The following is a 17,516-nucleotide window of genomic DNA, read 5'->3' as shown; positions in this document are numbered from 1 at the left end:
GCTTTTCATTTGATTCCTTCCAATCCAGCCTTCTAGGAGGGAGGCTGCAGTGGAATCTCAGCACTGATTTGGTCACTGTGCAAACTACTCCGTAATAACCATTCCTTCCTTTTACTTCTGGTTTCCTTTGGGATAACTTGCTTAGTTTTCTGTGTGCTTTTAGTGAGCTGAACCTTCAGCTTATCTAAATTTTTTTTTTTTGGCCGGTGCTGGGGCTTGAACTTGGCTTGGGCACTGTCCTTTAAGCCTTTGTGTTCAAGGCGAGTGCTCTACCATTTGAGCCACAGCACCACTTCGTTTTTTCTGAATAAGTTTTTGGAGATACGAGTCTCACACTTTCCTGCCTGGGCTGGCTTTGAACTATGATCCTTGGATCTCAGCCTCCTGAGTTGCTAGGATTACAAGCGTGAGTCACCAGTGCCTTGCTTTAAGTCTTGAGGGGGCTGGGAAGTTGGCTCAGTGGTAGAGTGCTTGTATGCGTGAGGCCCTGGGTTCAATTCCTCAGCATCACATAAGCAGAAAAAGCCAGAATTGGTACTGTGGCTCAAGTAGTAGAGCGCCAGCCTTGAGCTGAAGAGCTGAGGGACAGCGCCCAGAACCAGAGCTCAGGCCCCATGACTGACTAAATAAATAAATGAATGAATCTTAAAAGGTATGTTTTGATCTTCCTACGTCTCAGTCACATGACCACATCTTTCTTGTATGTTAACCTTCTGTTTCTTGCATACAGATTCCCATATTTTATTTTTCCCAATGAGTAGCCTTCTGTAAAGTGTAATGGAAGTATTTTTGAGTTCTGGGATCTTTGACAAGAGCCATTCTACTCTTAGGTGGGGTCTAAATTTCCAGGTTGGTAATCCTTTCAGATTTCTTTGTAGTGGTACTAGGGTTTGAACTTAGGGGCTCAGCAAGGGTTCTGCTACTTGAGCCATGTCCTAAGCCATTTTTGCTTGAGTTTACTGATTAGAGGGACTTGTACTTTTTTGCTGGGTGTAGCTTCAGACCACAACCATCCTAGTGCCTACACATCTGCTGGCTGAGATTACAGGTATGCTCTACTAATACCCAGCTGGTTTGAGATGGAGGCCTTTAATTGTACCTTGACTGGCCTTGAGCCAGAATCCTCCAATCTTGCTTCAGATTTCTGAAGCTAGTTCTTCCACTGTCTTGCTTAGCAATTTCCAAGATATCAGGGTTTGCTGACTGCTCCTTCCTTCATAAACTTCCATGTCATCAAGTTGATGTCCAGTTATCTGTGGTCCTTCCATCTGGAAGTGCATTGTCTCCACTTTCTGACTTCTGTGATGCTTGCTCTGATCTCATGGTTTCAGTTCTTCGCCTCCTGGGGTCGGTTGCATCTCTGTCCTCACGGCAATGGGATCACTTGGAGCTTCTGGTCACTTGTCACTGTCAATCTTGTGCTCTGGTCGGAGGTGGAACACACTACACACTGGGGGGTGGTCTTGGTGATGCAGGTGCACAGCCCCCCCAACCCCCCCCCCCCCCCGCGTCCCTGGAAGCGCAGGAACTGGAGGGATCCTTGTAGCATTCTGCTGTGAGCATTCCAACAGAGCTTTGAAAAGAGCCTCCTACAGGTTTTTAAGTCTTTTAAGGTTTATTTTGGGTTTTGTTGTTGGAGATGATCTTACCATGTAATTCAGGCTAACCAGAACATTCCATCCGCTTCTGCCTCCTGAGTCTCCGGACTATAGGCATGTGATACCACATGGTTTCCCTTTGAAGGTTTCTCAAAGCTGTTTGGGCTGAGGCCCCAGAGGTCCTGGAGCTCAATGGGAGGAGCCAGGGAGGCCTTCCCCTTTCCTCAGCTCCACTCACAGCCTCGGCAATCTTACCTCGTTCCACCCTCACCCCTGTGGGACTCATTCCTGCGTCTCCCTGACATGCTACTGCTCATCCTTTCCCCATTCTTATAGACAAGTCTAAGCTTCTAAGAGACATCTTTGTCATTGGACTTTTGGTGGGTGAATCCAGTACTTGTGCTGTCTGTAGCCAGAACACCAGGAAAACGTAGATATTTCATTTTTGTTTATAGTAGACAGATCCTACTTCAAACATGAATGTAGAAACTACCCAGTGGGCCTGCTGGGAACACTGGATAGATGTAATGATGGGCAAGTGCTTTATTAAGTCTATAGCTGCCCCTGAGCCAGACAGGCCTCCAGCCCAGAATAATGCATGAGGATGAGGTGATCAGCTCTCATAGGATCATCTCCTGCCTGGGGGGGGTGGGGGGGTGGGGAGGGGGCAGAGCTGAGCTCTCCTTGCCTCCATTCTTCATTCCAGGCTGGAGCTCAGGGCTGCCCTTCACACCCCCAATCGGGAGGACCCGGTTAAAAAAATAGTGCACATCTTTCATCCAAGTTCAGACTTGTCCAAATAGATTGAGGACAACACCCTGAGGGGAGAGGCAACAGATCCACCGAGGGTCTTCAAACGCCGTTGGATTCCCCCCGCTTCTAAGGCAGTTCCCAGATGGACCAAGGGGGTGGGAGGGCTTCCTGCATGGTGCGGGCTCAGGAGCTGCCTGTGCACTCCCAACTCCTGAGCCTGTTAATACTATGAAAACTTAGTTCCTATACGTTGCTCGGTCATTTGAAAGCCCTGAAGTCCTGCTGATGGCCTCACAGAAGTTCCTCACACCTTAAGTCAGCCTGAGAACAGGTGCGGGAGTTAGCCCTGTGCCACAGGCCTGGTCACACCATGTCTGCATCTGAGCCGCCTTGGCTGGGACAGGAGAGGCAGACTCCCCTGTCAGCCACCACGCTGGCCAGGGCCTTCATCAGGATGTCGGGCATGTGGTCCGTCAGCATCTTGGGGCCGATGAGAATTTTGCCGAATGCTGATTCATGGGCCCACCTCGCCCTGTACTGAGCTGCAGAACAGCAGCCAAACCTTCAGACAAAAACAAAACAACAGGCTGGCTAGCAAAACGTCAACCTGGAGCCTCTGTGTCACACACACACACACACACACACACACAGGCTAGCCCTAGAGACAAGGGACACTCACCTCCCTGTGGCACCCTCTTCCTCCAGGTGGATGATCCTGCCAGGAGGGTACAGAGGTGGGTACTTGGGGGAAGAGTCCAGGGGGGAGTCGCTGGAGAAGCTGTAGGCTGGGGAAGAGCGCGTCAACAGACTCTGCTCCCCCAGAAGGGGCTGTGTCAGTGCACCCTGGGTTCCCCCATCCAGCTCGGTTGCACAATTAGAAGTGCTCCCTCCAAACAGCTCGTACCAGCAGCCGTGCAGCAGGATCTTGTACTGCGGGTGGGACCACAGGACAGAATGTGGCGTCTCTGCCTCATGCTGAGTGCTAGGTGCAGCACCGTAAGGCATCCTGTGGGGTTCTTGAGCTATGAAACCCTATTTAAACCTCTTCCCCCACTTTGGCAGTGCTAGGGCTTAATCCCAGAGCCATGGCCATGTAGGCAAGCACTGCATGGCCAAATTACATTTTCAGCCCAGACAAATGATCCTTAATTCTTTTCAGGCAATTTTGCAAATGAGCTTTACCTTAAGCATATTAGATACTAGTTTCGGACTGGGAAGGTGGCTAAGTGGTAAAGCGCTTGCCTTGCATGCTTGAGGCCCTGGGTTCGATTCCTCAGCACCCACAAGCAAAAATAAAAGCCGGAAGTGGCGCTGTGGCTCAAGTGGTAGAGCGCTGGCCTTGAGCTGAAGAGCTGAGGAGTTAGCGCCCAGGCTCAGAGTTCAGGCCCATGACCGGACCCAAAAAAAAAAAAAAAGATACTAGTTTCTTTTTTCTTTTTTGGGGAGAGGAAGAAGATGAGGGTGCTGGACATTGAACCCAGGGCCTTGCACATATTCAAATAGCACGAATACTCAGTCACATTTCTATCATCATTTTAACAACTGTAATATTCACAGAGTAAATATTCTTATATCCTTTGGTGTTTTTTGTTTTTGCTACTGAAGGCTTGAAATCAGTATGTTGTACTTGCTTGGTTGGCCTTCTATCACAACTCCAGCCCAGTTATTTGCTGGTTATTTTGGAGATAAAAGTTTTGGTGACTTCTCAGGCTGGGAAGGTGGCTCAGTGGTAGAGCGCTTGCCTTGCATGCCTGAGGCCCCGGCTTTGATTCCTCAGCACCACATAAGCAAAAAGAAAAAAAGCCGGAAGTGGCGCTGTGGCTCAAGTGGTAGAGCCTTGAGCTGAAGAGCTGAGGGACAGCGCCCAGGCCCAGAGTTCAGGCCCCACGACCGGACCCAAAAAAAAAAAAAAAAAAAATCTTGGTGACTTCTGTCCAGAGTGACCTCCAACTACTATCCTCTAAAACCCAGCCTCCAGAATAGTAAGGATTATAGGTGTGAGCCCAGCATATAAATCTCTTAAACTCAGTATTTGGTGGCCTTATTTCCTTTTTTTTTGTTTGGGTCTGGTCGTGGGGCCTGAACTCTGGGCCTGGGCGCTGTCCCTCAGCTCTTCAGCTCAAGGCTAGCGCTCTACCACTTGAGCCACAGCGCCACTTCCGGCTTTTTTCTTTTTGCTTATGTGGTGCTGAGGAATTGAACCTAGGACCTCATTTCTACACCTGAGAACAATATATAGCCAAGAGCACCAGAATATTGTCTGTCCCAAGGCAGGATGAAGTATGTTGGAAGGCAAGGCATTTCAGCACACAGGGCTGGTTCCTTCCTTTTCCTAATTATATGTATTGTGTCTGAGGTAGCCATTTTCTACCTTAGGCAGCACATAGTCCTAGACACAAATCTGTTCAGAAGGAGAATGTCAAACAATAGCATAACATGCACTAGGCCCCAGAGGCTGCTCCCCCCCAATTCCCGTAGACCCCCTCAATCCCAGCACCCACATTACCTTCGGCTTATTACAGTGAGCAATCACTCGCAAGATTCTCTTCTTCAAATCTTCCATGTTGGACACACTAAGCCTGTTTAGCAAAAGATCAGACACTGAGGCACAGAACTTGGTGGGGTTTTGTTTTATGCTGGTCCCTGAAATTTCTTGTTGACAGCTAGTGCTCTATCACTTGAGCCACAGCTCCCCTTCTAGCTTTTTAGTAGCTAAATCAAGAGACTTTCCTGCCTGGGCTGGTTTTGAACCACAGGCTTCAAATTTCAGCTTCCTGAATAGCTAGGATTACAGGCACCCAGCTTGGCGTTTTCTTTCAAAAACCCTCCCCAAAGCCAGGCGTCGGTAGCTCACACCTGTAATTCTAGCTAGTCAGGAGGCTGAGATCTGAGGATTGTAGTTCAAAGCCAACCCTGGCAGGAAAGTAACCACCAGAAAACTGGAAGCGGTGCTGTGGCTCAAGTGGTAAAGCGCTCACCTTAAGCCAACAGCTGAGGGGACAGCACCTAGGCCCAGAGTTCAAGCCCCACGATCAACCAAAAAAAAAAAAAACCAAAACAACCCTCCCCAACCCCAGACCACCAATCATCCCACACACCAACCTGGGGATCACATCCTTTCCTAGGATGAGTGACACAATGAAGTCCTGGGAGTATTCATAGAGGGACTTACTGAAATGTCAAACAAGAGAAGCTAAGTTAGTCTGGTTCTGTGGTCACGGGGGAGACTCCAGTAGAGGGGAGATGGGCAACTCACTGATCAGGCACGGTGGAAGCCCTCACCCATTCAACAGAGAAAATACCCCAGCACTGAATGATGGAGTACTTGCACTGTGCCTTCAATGCAGCAACCCCTCCTGGTGGGATCGGCCTAGTGCACCGGCAAACAATATAAGCAGGCAGAAAGGGAAGAGCTTGGTCCGGCCACACACAGAAAAATGAGTGATACATATGTAGATAATGTCAAAGCTGATTAAAACAGAAAGTTCTCATGGTATGTATAGTTTTTCTGTGTTAAGACAGATCTGTGTTGCCCAGGCTGGTTTCAAATTCCTATGCTCAAGTGATTCTCCTATCTCGGCCTCCTGAGCAGTTGAGACTAAAGGGACAGGAAGTGGCGCTGTGGCTCAAGCGGTAGAGCACTCACCTTGAGCTGAAGAGCGCAAGGACAGCACCCAAGCCCAGAGTTCAAGCCCCATGACCGACAGAAACAAAAAACAAAACAAAGGGACATGTAGCCTTAGCCATACTCTCCTTTTCTTTCTTTATTTTTTCTTAGCCCAATGCTTTTATTTATTTATTTTTATTTTTTCTTGGTCGGTTGTGGGGCCTGAACTCTGGGCCTTGGTGCTGTCCCTCAGCTCTTCAGCTCAAGGCTAGAGCTCGACCACTTGAGCCACAGCGCCACTTCTGGCTTTTTCTGCTTATGTGGGGCTGAGGAATCAAACCCAGGGCCTCATGCATGCAAGGCAAGCACTCTACCACTGAGCCACCTTTCCAGCCCCCATACTCTCCTTTTCTTGCCTTTTTTTTTTTTTCTTTTGGTCTCGGTACTGTCCCCTGAGCAATTTTGGCAAGGCTAGTGCTTTACCACCTTGAGTTACAATGCCACTTCTAGTTTTCTGGTGGTTAAATGGAAATAAGAGTCTCATGGATTTTCCTGTCCAGGCTGGCTTTGAACCATGAATCAGATCTCAGTCTCCTGAGTAGCTAGGATTATAGGTGTGAGCTATCAGGCCCAGCTTATTCTCTGCTCTTCTTTAAGTTTTCTGTTTGGGTGTTTCTAAAGAAGCTGAAAGTTTTTGGGGACTAGGAATGTGGCTCAGTAGTGGAGCCCTTGACTAGCATGCACTAGGCCCTGGTTTCAAATCCTAGCACCACCTAAGATTTTGGACCTCTTTGCTTTTCTGTATTTCCCATGTTTTCTGTGATGGATATAGTCCCTCCCCACCCGACCCCGACCCCCCATCTTTCATTTGTGGTTTCTTTTTTCTTTTTTGTCAGTCGTCGTAGGGCTTGAACTCAGGTTCTGGGCACTGTCCCTGAGCTCTTTTGCTCAAGGCTAGTGCTCTACCACTTTGAGACACAGTGTCACTCTTTCATTCATTGACATTATGGTACACACTTATTTATGATCAAGACAAAGTTACACAGAACCATCTGGTCAGTACAGCGAGTGAATAAAGACAAATATGCTTTTAAACTCATAAAGTCATTTTACAGCACTCCAAACCCAAATAGTGACGTATATCTATTGGTGACCACAAATGCCCGCTTCTAGTTAGGGGAATTGGTGGGGGTGGAGGCTAGGCATGCATGCATATGTGTGTGTGGGAATGTATATGAGGGGCGGTATTGGTGAACATTCTCTATCTTCTGCTCAGTAGTTCTGCTGTGAAACTCTACAAAATAAAGTCTTTGTGCTGTTGCTGAGCTTATTTATTTATTTATTTATTTGCTCAAGGCTAGCACTCTACCACTCCAGCTTTTTTGGTGGTTTATTGGTGCTAAGAGTCTCATGGGAGGCTGGGAAGGTGGCTGAGTGGTAGAGTGCTTGCCTTGCATGCATGAGGCCCTGGGTTTGATTCCTCAGCACCACATAAGCAGAAAATCCAGAAGTGGTGCTGTAGCTCAAGTGGAAGGACACTATCCTTGAGCTGAAGAGCTAAGGGATGGCACCCAGGCCCAGAATTCAGGCTCTATGACCAGGACAAAAAAGTCTCATGGACTTTCCTGCCCAGGCTGGCTTCAAACCACCATCCTCAGATCTCAGCTTCTGGGGAAGACAGGATTACAGGCGTGAGCTACCAGTCTCCCAGCCCCACAATCTTTCTTCAACTAAACAGCACTTCCCAATCCCTTCTTCCTGGAGGTAGGAGTGGAGTAGAACTACACAATGCAGGTAAGCTGCCATGTTGGCTGTGAACAGGCTATTACCACAGGAGGCTTGGGGAATCTTACCTCAGTAGCCCCCTGGGTGGTGAGAAGGCATAGGCCTGGACTTGGGGATAGGAACCCCTCAGCATGATGGCCAGTAGGGCAGCAGCCCCTGCCCCCAGGCTGTGCCCCACGACGACCAGCCGGTATTCCTAGAGGACAAAGGCCATACTGAGAGAAAGGCTACGAGGAATGAATGACAAATGAAACAGGAGAAGAGAATAAGAAGTCTCATCTCACAGGAGCAACGCTGAATGCCTGGCTCAGAATCCCATCGTGGACAAGCCGTCTGTAAATGTACTTGGCAGCCTGCGAAATCCCCTACAACACAAAACACAGGGTGGGGGGGTGGTCACTGTGGTCACTGTGTGCACAGTCACATCAACAGCCTCACTGTCCCCTGCTGTATGTCCCTGGCCCCTGGTAGCAATGCTGATGGCCAGCAGGTGCTAGCCAACCTCTGTGGCAACCTCTCTGGGGGTTCCCTAGGAGTTGGATTCAGACTCTTGTACTTTCCAAGCAGGAGCGCTCTCTCTCTCTCTCTCTCTCTCTCTCTCTCTCTCTCTCTCTCTCTTTGGGGGAGGAGGGGGGTCTGTCTTATGGCTTGAATTCCAGAGGCCTGGATGCTACTCCTGAGTTCTTCAGCTCAAGGCTAGTGCTCTACCACTTTTAGCCACAGCGCCACTTCCAGTTTTCTGGTGGTTAATTGGAGATAAAAGTCACAGACTTTTCTGCCCAGGCTGGCTTTGAACCTCAATCCTCAGATCTCAGCTTCCTAAGTAGCTAGGATTACAAGCATGAACCAATGGCACCCAGCTTCTTTTTTCTTTTGCCATTCTTGGGGCTTGAACTCTGGGCCTGTGGGCTGTCCGTGAGCTCTTGTGCTCAAGGCTAGAGTTCCACTTCTTGAGCCACGACTCCATTTGCAGCTTTTTTGTGGTTGAGATAGGAGGCTCATGGACTTTTCTGCCTGGGTTGGCTTCAAACTACAATCCTCAGCCTCCTATGTTCTAGGAACACAAGTGTGAGCCACCAGCACCATCTCTCTCCCAAATGGCTGGGATTATAGGTACCAACATACCTGGCCCTTAAATAGACTAAAACGCTCACTTCTAAATAAACAGTAAAGCTGGCATCCACTATCCAGGCAAAGGAAAAACAAAATACAAAAAAACAATCCAGGCAAAGTGAGTTTTAGAAAAAGCAGGTTTGGGATTTGTTTCCCAAAATAAAAATGAAAATCTCTGAGCAAATATAGCTCTATTACAGGAACAGGATCCTTGCAAAGCAAGTAGTTCCCATGGAGGAGAGATAGCCCTGATGATGAAAAAATACTTGAGTTCCTCTCCCAAACCACAGATGCAATTACCAGGCAGGGTCTTATGTGGCAAACGTATAAAGGCAGAGCGAAGCCTCTGCTTTCTTGCCAGGAGAGCTAGGCCTGCGGAACTCTGGGCCTGGGCACTGTCCCTGAGCTCTTCAGCTCAAGGCTAGTGCTCTAACACTTAAGCCACCGTACCACTTCCAGTTTTCTGTTGGATAATTTGCTAAGTTATTCATCGTAAACTTTTTTCTTTTTTGTCTGTCATGGGGCTTAACCTCTGGGCCTGGGCACCATCCCTCAGCTCTTCAGCTCAAGGCCAGTGCTCTACCACTTGAGCCACAGCACCACTTCCGGTGTTCTGGTGGGTAATTGGAGATAAGAGTCTTATGGACTTTCCTGCCTGGGCTGGCTTTGAACCTCGATCTTCAGATCTCAGCTACCTGAGTAGTTATAGGATTACAGGTGTGAGCCACTGGTGCCTAGGCTAAATGTTTAAAAACTTCTCCTCACTGTGTCAGTGGCTCAGGCCTATAATCCTTGTTGCTCAGAAGGCTGAAATTTGAGGATCTCAGATCAGTCAGCCTGGGAAGGAAAGTCCATGAGACTTTCACCTTCAATTAAGCACCAAAAAGCTGGGAGGAGAGCTATGGCTCAAGTGGTAGAGCACCAGCCTTGAGTGATAAAAGCTCAGGGACAAACGCCCAGGCCCTGAGTTCAAGCCCTAGTGCAGGTAAAACAAACAGACAAAACCTCTTCTGCTCTGTAATCCACTGGTCATTGAAGAATGGAAATGGAAATTAAGCGAGTATTATCAAGACAGTGAAAAACAAGGGCTGTAGGCACTCGAGGCTCAAGTGGTAGAGAAACTACCTAAACATGAGGCCCTGGGTTCAAGCCTCAGTACTAAAAAGAAAAAAGTGCCAGGCACCAGTGGCTCATACCTGTAATCCTAGCTACTCAGGAGGCTGAGACCTGAGGATTGAGGTTGAAAGCCAGCCCAGGCAGGAAAGTCTATGAGACTCTTATCTCTAATTACCCACCAGAACACCGGAAGTGGTGCTGTGGCTCAAGTGGTAGAGCGCTAGCCTTGAGCTGAAGAGCTGAGGGACGGTGCCCAGGCCCAGAGATTAAGCCCCACGATAGACAAAAAAGAAAAAAGTTCACGATGAATAACTTAGCAAATGTATGGCTTTTTAGACTTCAGCGTTGGGAGGTATGAGACATGGAAGGCTCCCTGGCGACATGGGGACCCCACGTAGTACACAATGCTTGGGAAATCGATAGCTCTTCCTCCCCTAGTGGAGAATTCCCCACCACCTGTTTACCTTGTGGGCCACACAGTCCTGCAGGTCCACTCCCAGGTCGAGGGTCTCACTCTCTGCAGACAGATCGGTAAGGATGTCCTGTGAAGAAGCCATTGACAGAAGGGTCAACCCGTGGCTGAGACCAAGGGGGTCCCGCTGTCAAGGCGGCTTCCTCTGAGACAGTGGGTTGGCAGTTTCCAGGGCAGACTGCTGAGAAGGGACCCTATGATACCAACCTGGAGTAAGGCAAGGATCAATGGTGGCATATGGGACACACATCTCTGCCTTCCCCCACTGACCCTGGAGGCCAAAAGTTGTGTGTGTATGTGTGTGTGTGCACGTGCATATGCTAGTACTAGAACTTGAACTCAGCACCCGGGCACTATCCCTTATTTATTTTTTTTTCTGTACAAGGCTGGTGCTCTACCACTGAAGCCACAGCTTCACTTCTAGCTTTTTGGTGGTAAACTGGAAATAAATGTCATGGGCTTTCCTGTTGGCTTCAAACTGGGTTGCTCAGATCTCAGTCTCCAGTATAGCTAACATTACAGGCATGAGCCACTGATGCCAGGCTGTGCTGTGGTTTTGAATAAAGCACCATTCCTGTTATGAGAGGCCCATAATCGATGGCTGGCTGGAGCTGGAGGGAATTGGGCGCAGCCTGACAGACAGGCTCAGAAAGAAGAGCAGCGGCCCATCCCATGGGAATGGCAGGCCCAGGCCAGGGGTGTGGCCCAAGCACCCGGGGACAGAATGCAAGGATGAATGCCTCAGACAGAAACTTGTTCCACTGGTCCAGGAAGAGGCCTGCTTGGCTAGGAACCCTGACACAGCCAGGCCCTGGGCTGGGCAAACAAGGCCAACTGCACTGTCTTCAGGGGTCCTCTAGGGGTCACTGGTGAGGTGAATGTAAACAGCAGTTCTAGGAGATGCAGGTATGGAGGGAAGATCTGGGATGGGAAGAGGGTGTGGCTGCACTGGTCAGAAGCAAAAGAAGGGGTGTGTGTGCGTGTGTGTGCGCGTGTGCGTGTGTGTGTTTGGAGTCTTGTTGCATAGAATTCCTAGGTCAGCAGAGAAGAATAAGGAAGCAAGAGTGAAGAGTGGCCAAGAAGAAAGCAAGAGGGAAGGAAGTTGACCAGGGAGACAGCTCAGGTTTAGGGAAGGCAGAATGGGAGTCAGGGGGAGGATAAAAGGGGGCTCACTGTACCCAGACACATGGGGACTAGAGGAAGGGTGGGGCAGGTGAGGACCAGGACCTCAGGGATGAGCCAGGAGGGGACTCCAGCAGTGCCTTCTTGGAGCCTCTTTGGCTGGCAGGCAGAAGGGCTCGCAGCCCCAACAAAGGGGTGTTTCACAAGCAGGACTCACTTCCTCTCTCACTGCCTCCGGATTTCTCCATTGCCCAACAATGCCTATCTTGGTTCCACACACCCACAGCCTCCTGCACCCCACTTCCTGCTTCTACCCACTTCCCAGTTACCTGGAGAGACATGGTCCCCCTCACGGCCACCACGACACACTCCTTCCTGTGATCCAGAGCCACCAGGAAGGGCAGCTCATACACCTGCAGGACAAGAGACAACTGTCATGTCTCCAAACTCCACCATCCCAGCACTGTTACTGACCCCTCCTCCCCCCAAAAAACCAACAACAAAAACCTGGATCCCTATGGCCCTGGAAGGAGGAAATCAAGGGTCCAGCCTCTTCCTCCTCATCCTCACCAGCCAAAGGGGAACCCCAAAAGACTTCCAGAATATGTGCTCTTGTATATGAACAACTGCTTTCTTATACTCTTGCCTCTCCCAGGTAGACTCCAGATGTGGCTGGCTGGCTGTCACAGGAGAGGGCCTGGGGAATGCTGAAGAGCCCCATGGGCAGCCTCTGGCCTTCTGGAGCAGCTGTCTCCTGACACCAGATCCTTCCCACGTGGCCTCAAAGTACCAGCGCGGTGCAGATGCTGACTAGGCCTCACTGCCAATCCAGCAGGCCCAACATGGCCACTTGGGCCCTCACTCCAACTAGGGTATGCTAACAAATTGACTACTAATAAATAAGCACCCTGGGCACTGTGGTTAATGCCTGTCATCTCAGGAGGCTGAGATCTGAAGCCCACAGTTGGAAGCCAGCCTGGGCAGGAAAGTCTGAGACTCTTGTCTCTAATTAACTACCAAAACAAAATTCAGAAGTGGGGCTGTGGACAGACTCAGGCTGTGAGTTCAAGCCCCAGGACCAGCACACATGCGCAGACACACACACACACACACACACACACACACACACACGCGCAGACACACACACACACACACACACACACACACACACACACACACACAATAAGCACTCTGGGTGAGACTGAGAATCACTGCATGGGGCCAGCAGCTCTTGGAGTTTGGCATGAAAAATGGCTCACCATCAAAGCTGAAAGATCTGACCTCCTAAGTACCTGTGACACCTCCAGACTGGGAGGCCCACGGAGCTCAGGAAGTTGAGCTCTGATTCAGCTCACTGCTCACATGAGTGTCTAACCTGGACCCACAAGCCTGTATGGGCTCTAAGTGTGTCTGTGGGAGGGGCAAGGGGGTTTGTGAGCTCCCTGGAATAGTACACAGATCTAGGGGTCCAAGTGTAAATTATGTAAAACGTAACCCCAAACTCCCATGGGGATCTCAAAGGACCCCAGGACCCCAAACCAGCACAGAGACACTTTCCAGCGCCACACCTTGTCGTGGAAGCTGACATGAATGAAGTCTCGGTACTGCAGCCCTGTAGTCTGCAGGATGGAACCAAAATGGCAGTTGAGCTGATCTCCTCCAACCAAGTCGTACTCTGCCGTTCTGCTTCTGTAACTAAAAAAAGATGGCCACAGAGTGACACGCAAACCTCCGCCCACTCTCTGTGTGTTCCCCACCATACAGCTGGCAGCACAGGTCATTTCCCGGCAGTCCAGCCAACACACAGTGGCCCTTAAATATTGTTTATGGGTGCTGGTGCACATGCCTGCAATCCCAGCTACTCAGACTGAGATCTGAGGATTGCACCTTCTCAGCAAGGAAAGAAAGTCCATGACAAAAGAAAAGAAGAAAAATGGCTCCCCATATACACACATATACACTGGTGCTCTTCCACTTAAGCCACAGCTCCATTTGTGGATTTTTGTTTGCTAAATGGAAATGTCTTATGAGGGCTGGGAAGGTGGCTCAGTGGTAGAGTGCTTGCCTTGCATGCATGAGGCACTGGTTCGATTCCTCAGCACCACATAAGCAGAAAAAAACTGGAAGTAGCAGTGTGGCTCAAGTGGTAGGGTACTAGCCTTGAGCTGAAGAACTAAGGGACAGCACCCGGGCCCAGACTTCATCCCCCATGACCAATAGGGGCAAAAAAAAGTCTTATGAATTTTCCTGCCCAGGCTGGCTTCAAATCTCAATTCTCAGAAATGAGCCTCTTGAGTAGTTATAGGATTACAGGCATGTGCTACCAGTGTCCTGCTGAAGTACAGTTTTGTTTAGGCTGGCTTCAATCCACGATCCTCAAAGTGTCTGCCTCTTCTGTAGCTAGGATTAAGGCGTATGCATCAGAGCCTAACTTTTTCTTTTTGCAAGACAAATGTATTCCCATGGGCCTCATCCCACGCCAACCTACCAGTCTCCGCCAATTGTGCAGAGCCCTGTGAACGGGTTTCGGTAGATGTAGAGGGGCCAGCCATAGGCAGCAGCTGCAAACCGCATATAGTGATGGCAGTTTTCAAGCTCTGCATCCAAATCTGCTTCCTGGAAGAGAGGGGGAAACACTTTCTGTGTAAGAACCACTCCTGACAGAGGGGGATGAATACTCTAACATCTTTTTTTTTTTGCGGGTGGGGGGGTGGGAGGGGGTCTGGTCGTGGGGCCTGAACTCTTGGCCTGGGCGCTGTCCCTCAGCTCTTCAGCTGAAGGCTAGTGCTCTACCACTTGAGCCACAGTGCCACTTCTGGCTTTTTTCTTTTTGCTTATGTGGTGCTGAGGAATCGAACCCAGGGCCTCATGAATGCAAGGCATGCGCTCTACCACTGAGCCACCTTCCCAGCCCGAATACTCTAACATCTTTAACCTGAACTCGCTCATTTCTGACTTTTCCTGCTCCTTCCATACTGGCTAGAATGCTCAGGGAACTTCTACAGGCAAAACTGGCCTTCAATTCCAGCCTGCATGAACACCAGAACTGCCAGGACCTGGCTGCTTTAGCCAGGGACAGAGAAACACGTGGAGTGTTAGATGCAATGTTTTCTTTTTCACTTTGTTATTAGGAAACTGCAGTTCAGTTGAACAACTCCGGGCCTCCAGCTTGCTAGGCAGGTGCTTTCATTGCTTGAGCCTCATCTCTAACCCTTTCTTATTTCCTTATTTTTCAAATAAGGTCTTGCTTCTTGCCCTAGTCCACCTGGACTTAGATCCTACTATTTATGCTTCTGACATACCTGGGATGGAAGGCATGCCAGACTGGAGCTGTACTCAAGAGCCTTGTGTTTTTGCTTGGCTTTAGTGATCAAGACTGGCACTCTGCCAATTGAGCCAAAGCTCCATTTCTGATTTTTCCTGATTCATTGGAGATAAGAGTCTCATGGAGCCAGGCGCTGGTGGCTCATGCCTATAATCCTACCTACTCAGGAGGCTGAGATCTGAGGATCGTGGTTCAAAGCTGGCCTGGGCAGGAAAGTCCCTGTGAGACTCTTGTCTCTATTTAACCACTCAAAAAACAGAAGTGGCACTGTAGCTCAAGTGGTAGAGCACTAGCATTGAGCTGAAGAGCTGAGGGACAGGCCTAGAGTTCAAGTCCCACAACTGAAGAAAGAAAGAAAGAAAGAAAGAAAGAAAGAAAGAAAGAAAGAAAGAAAGAAAGAAAGAAAGAAAGAAAGAAAAGAAAGAAAAAGAAAGAAAAGAAAGAAAGAAAAGAAAGAAAGAAAGAAAAGAAAGAAAGGAAAGAAAGGAAAGAAAGAAAGAAAGGAAAGAAAGAAAGAAAGAAAGAAAGAAAGAAAGAAAGAAAGAAAGAAAGAAAGAAAGGAAAGAAAGGAAAGAAAGAAAGAATCCTTCCCCCACAGTATAACCCCTGCTTTCACTGTATTTGATGTCGGTATAATTTGTGGAGGGGAAGGGGAAAAACAAGTCGTTTAAATAAGGATACAGGTGGACCTGTTGCAACAATGAGAAGTACAAGTTGTCATGTTGAAAATGAACTTTACAACTTTGGTGGGGGGGTGGGGAGGATTGGGTGGGGGGGCAGGTGGAGGCTGGGAAGGGATGGGAAGGGTAAACAAAGGAGGAGGCTACAATGCTTGATAAAAAATGTACTCACTATCTTGCCCATGTAATTGTAACCCCTCTGTACAGTATTTTCACAATAAAAAAAAAAAGAAAGAAAGAAAGGAAGAAAGGAAGAAAGAAAAGAAGAAGAGTCTTCTCCTGGACTTTGCTGCCTAGGCTGGCAGCAAATCATGATCATTAACTCTCAGCCTTCTGAGTAGCTATAAGCCAACAGCTCTTAGCATATCCAGCTTTTTTTTTTTTTTTTTTGCTTGAGATGAGATCTTTTGAAGTTTTTCCCCTGGTTGGCCTTGGACCATGAGCCTCCCATTTTGAGCTTCCTGAGTAGGCAGAATTACAGGTATGAATCACTGCACCCTATATTCTTTTCTCTTTCAAAAGCATATAAATCTATGACAGAAAAATGATCATCAAAGCAAAGCTGAACTATTCCTGCTCCCCACACCAAGAAAAGGAAGACAACACACCCAGGAAGACTCGGGTCCCATCCTAGGACTTTCTCTGATATATAGAATCTAGCAATGGACTTCCTAAAACAGAAAGTTTAGCAACACCATGGCCAGTGAGCTGCCCAAACGGGTTCCCACTAGCTGCCTCACCAAACAGATGATAGTAGAAGCAACAGATGCAAGTAGAAGCAACAAACTGGATTCCAGCACAACAGCTACCAAAATTGTTATTGGCTAGTTTTTGTTGTTGTTTTTTTTTTTTTTTTGGTTAGTCGTGGGGCCTGAACTCTGGTCCTGGGCACTGTCCCTCAGCTCTTTAGCTCAAGGCTAGCACTCTACCACTTGAGCCACAGTGCCACTTCTGGCTTTTTCTGCTTATGTGGTACTGAGGAATCGAACCCAGGGCCTCATGCATGCAAGGCAAGCGCTCTACCACTGAGCCACCTTCCCAGCCCTTTGCTATCTCTTTTATTTATTTTCTTTTGTTTTTGCCAGTCTGGTGCTTAAATGCAGGGCCCAGGTGCTGTCTCTGAGCTTCTTTTGCTCAAGGCTAGCATTCTACCACTTGAGCCACAACTGACATTTTGGTGGCTAACAAGATTAAAAGTCTCACATACTTTCCTACTCAGGCTGTCTTCAAACTGCGATCCTCAGATCTCAGCCTTCTGAGTAGCTAGGATGACAGGCGTGAGCCACCAGTGCCTGGCTTGGCTCATTGGTCTATGTAGACCAGGCTGGCCTTGAACATTTCACCCTGTAGCTTCAGCCTCCTGGAAGTTGGAATTACAGATTTGCACCTCCATGCCTAGCTTGAGCTGAGTATTTCTTGCACATCGATGCAGAGTCTAAATGGTAAGAATAGGCCAATCCCACAGCAGTTACCTGGGAGAGCGCTGGGGTGGGGCCAATCTCTTCCTGCGGCTCCTGGAGGCTGCTAATGTTATCCTGCTGCTGATGGAGAAGAGCAAGGCCTGCTGCGATGTCGCTGGGTACCAGGTCTGTGTCCTGGGTGGGATCCACAGTGTCAGTCAGTCACGCCACCCAGCAGGAAGTGACCGGGAAGAGCACGAAACTCTGTTTCACATAGTGTTCACATACCAACACACAGACATGTTTATATATACTGCATACACAGGTGGTTTTTTTGTTGGACATGGGGCTTGAACTCTGGGACTGGGCACTATCCCTCAGCTCTTCACCTCAAGGCGAGTGCTCTACCACTTGAGCCACAGTGCCACTTTCGGTTTTCTGGTAGTTAACTGGAGATAAGCGTCTCACAGACTTTCCTGCCTGGGCTGGCTTTGAACCTTGATCCTCAGATCTCAGCCTCCTGAGTAGCTAGGATTACAGGCACC

The 17,516-nt window shown here is 48.9% G+C and overlaps 1 protein-coding gene across 1 annotated transcript in view; it reads right to left on the bottom strand.

Moving 5' to 3' along the window:
- Window positions 1-2,031: 2,031 nt before the first annotated feature.
- The window catches only part of Daglb (diacylglycerol lipase beta), a 32,202-nt gene continuing 16,717 nt past the window's right edge, over window positions 2,032-17,516 (bottom strand). Inside the window, exons 5-15 of the mRNA XM_070033503.1 lie at window positions 17,044-17,166; window positions 14,055-14,182; window positions 13,135-13,261; window positions 11,896-11,979; window positions 10,437-10,514; window positions 8,028-8,108; window positions 7,812-7,939; window positions 5,454-5,522; window positions 4,858-4,930; window positions 3,031-3,281; window positions 2,032-2,913 (exon numbers count right to left, since the gene is read on the bottom strand). Of these exons, the coding sequence (XP_069889604.1) occupies window positions 2,715-2,913; window positions 3,031-3,281; window positions 4,858-4,930; window positions 5,454-5,522; window positions 7,812-7,939; window positions 8,028-8,108; window positions 10,437-10,514; window positions 11,896-11,979; window positions 13,135-13,261; window positions 14,055-14,182; window positions 17,044-17,166 (1,341 nt within the window). The 3' untranslated portion in view covers window positions 2,032-2,714. The remainder of the gene's footprint in view (window positions 2,914-3,030; window positions 3,282-4,857; window positions 4,931-5,453; window positions 5,523-7,811; window positions 7,940-8,027; window positions 8,109-10,436; window positions 10,515-11,895; window positions 11,980-13,134; window positions 13,262-14,054; window positions 14,183-17,043; window positions 17,167-17,516) is intronic.

Source organism: Dipodomys merriami, unplaced genomic scaffold, assembly GCF_024711535.1.
Source record: "Dipodomys merriami isolate MVZ:Mamm:240054 unplaced genomic scaffold, mDipMer1.0.p SCAF_22, whole genome shotgun sequence".
NCBI classification, from domain to species: domain Eukaryota; kingdom Metazoa; phylum Chordata; class Mammalia; order Rodentia; family Heteromyidae; genus Dipodomys; species Dipodomys merriami.
The sequence above is the reverse complement of the archived record's forward strand: the minus strand, read 5'-3'. Positions and strand labels throughout refer to the sequence as shown.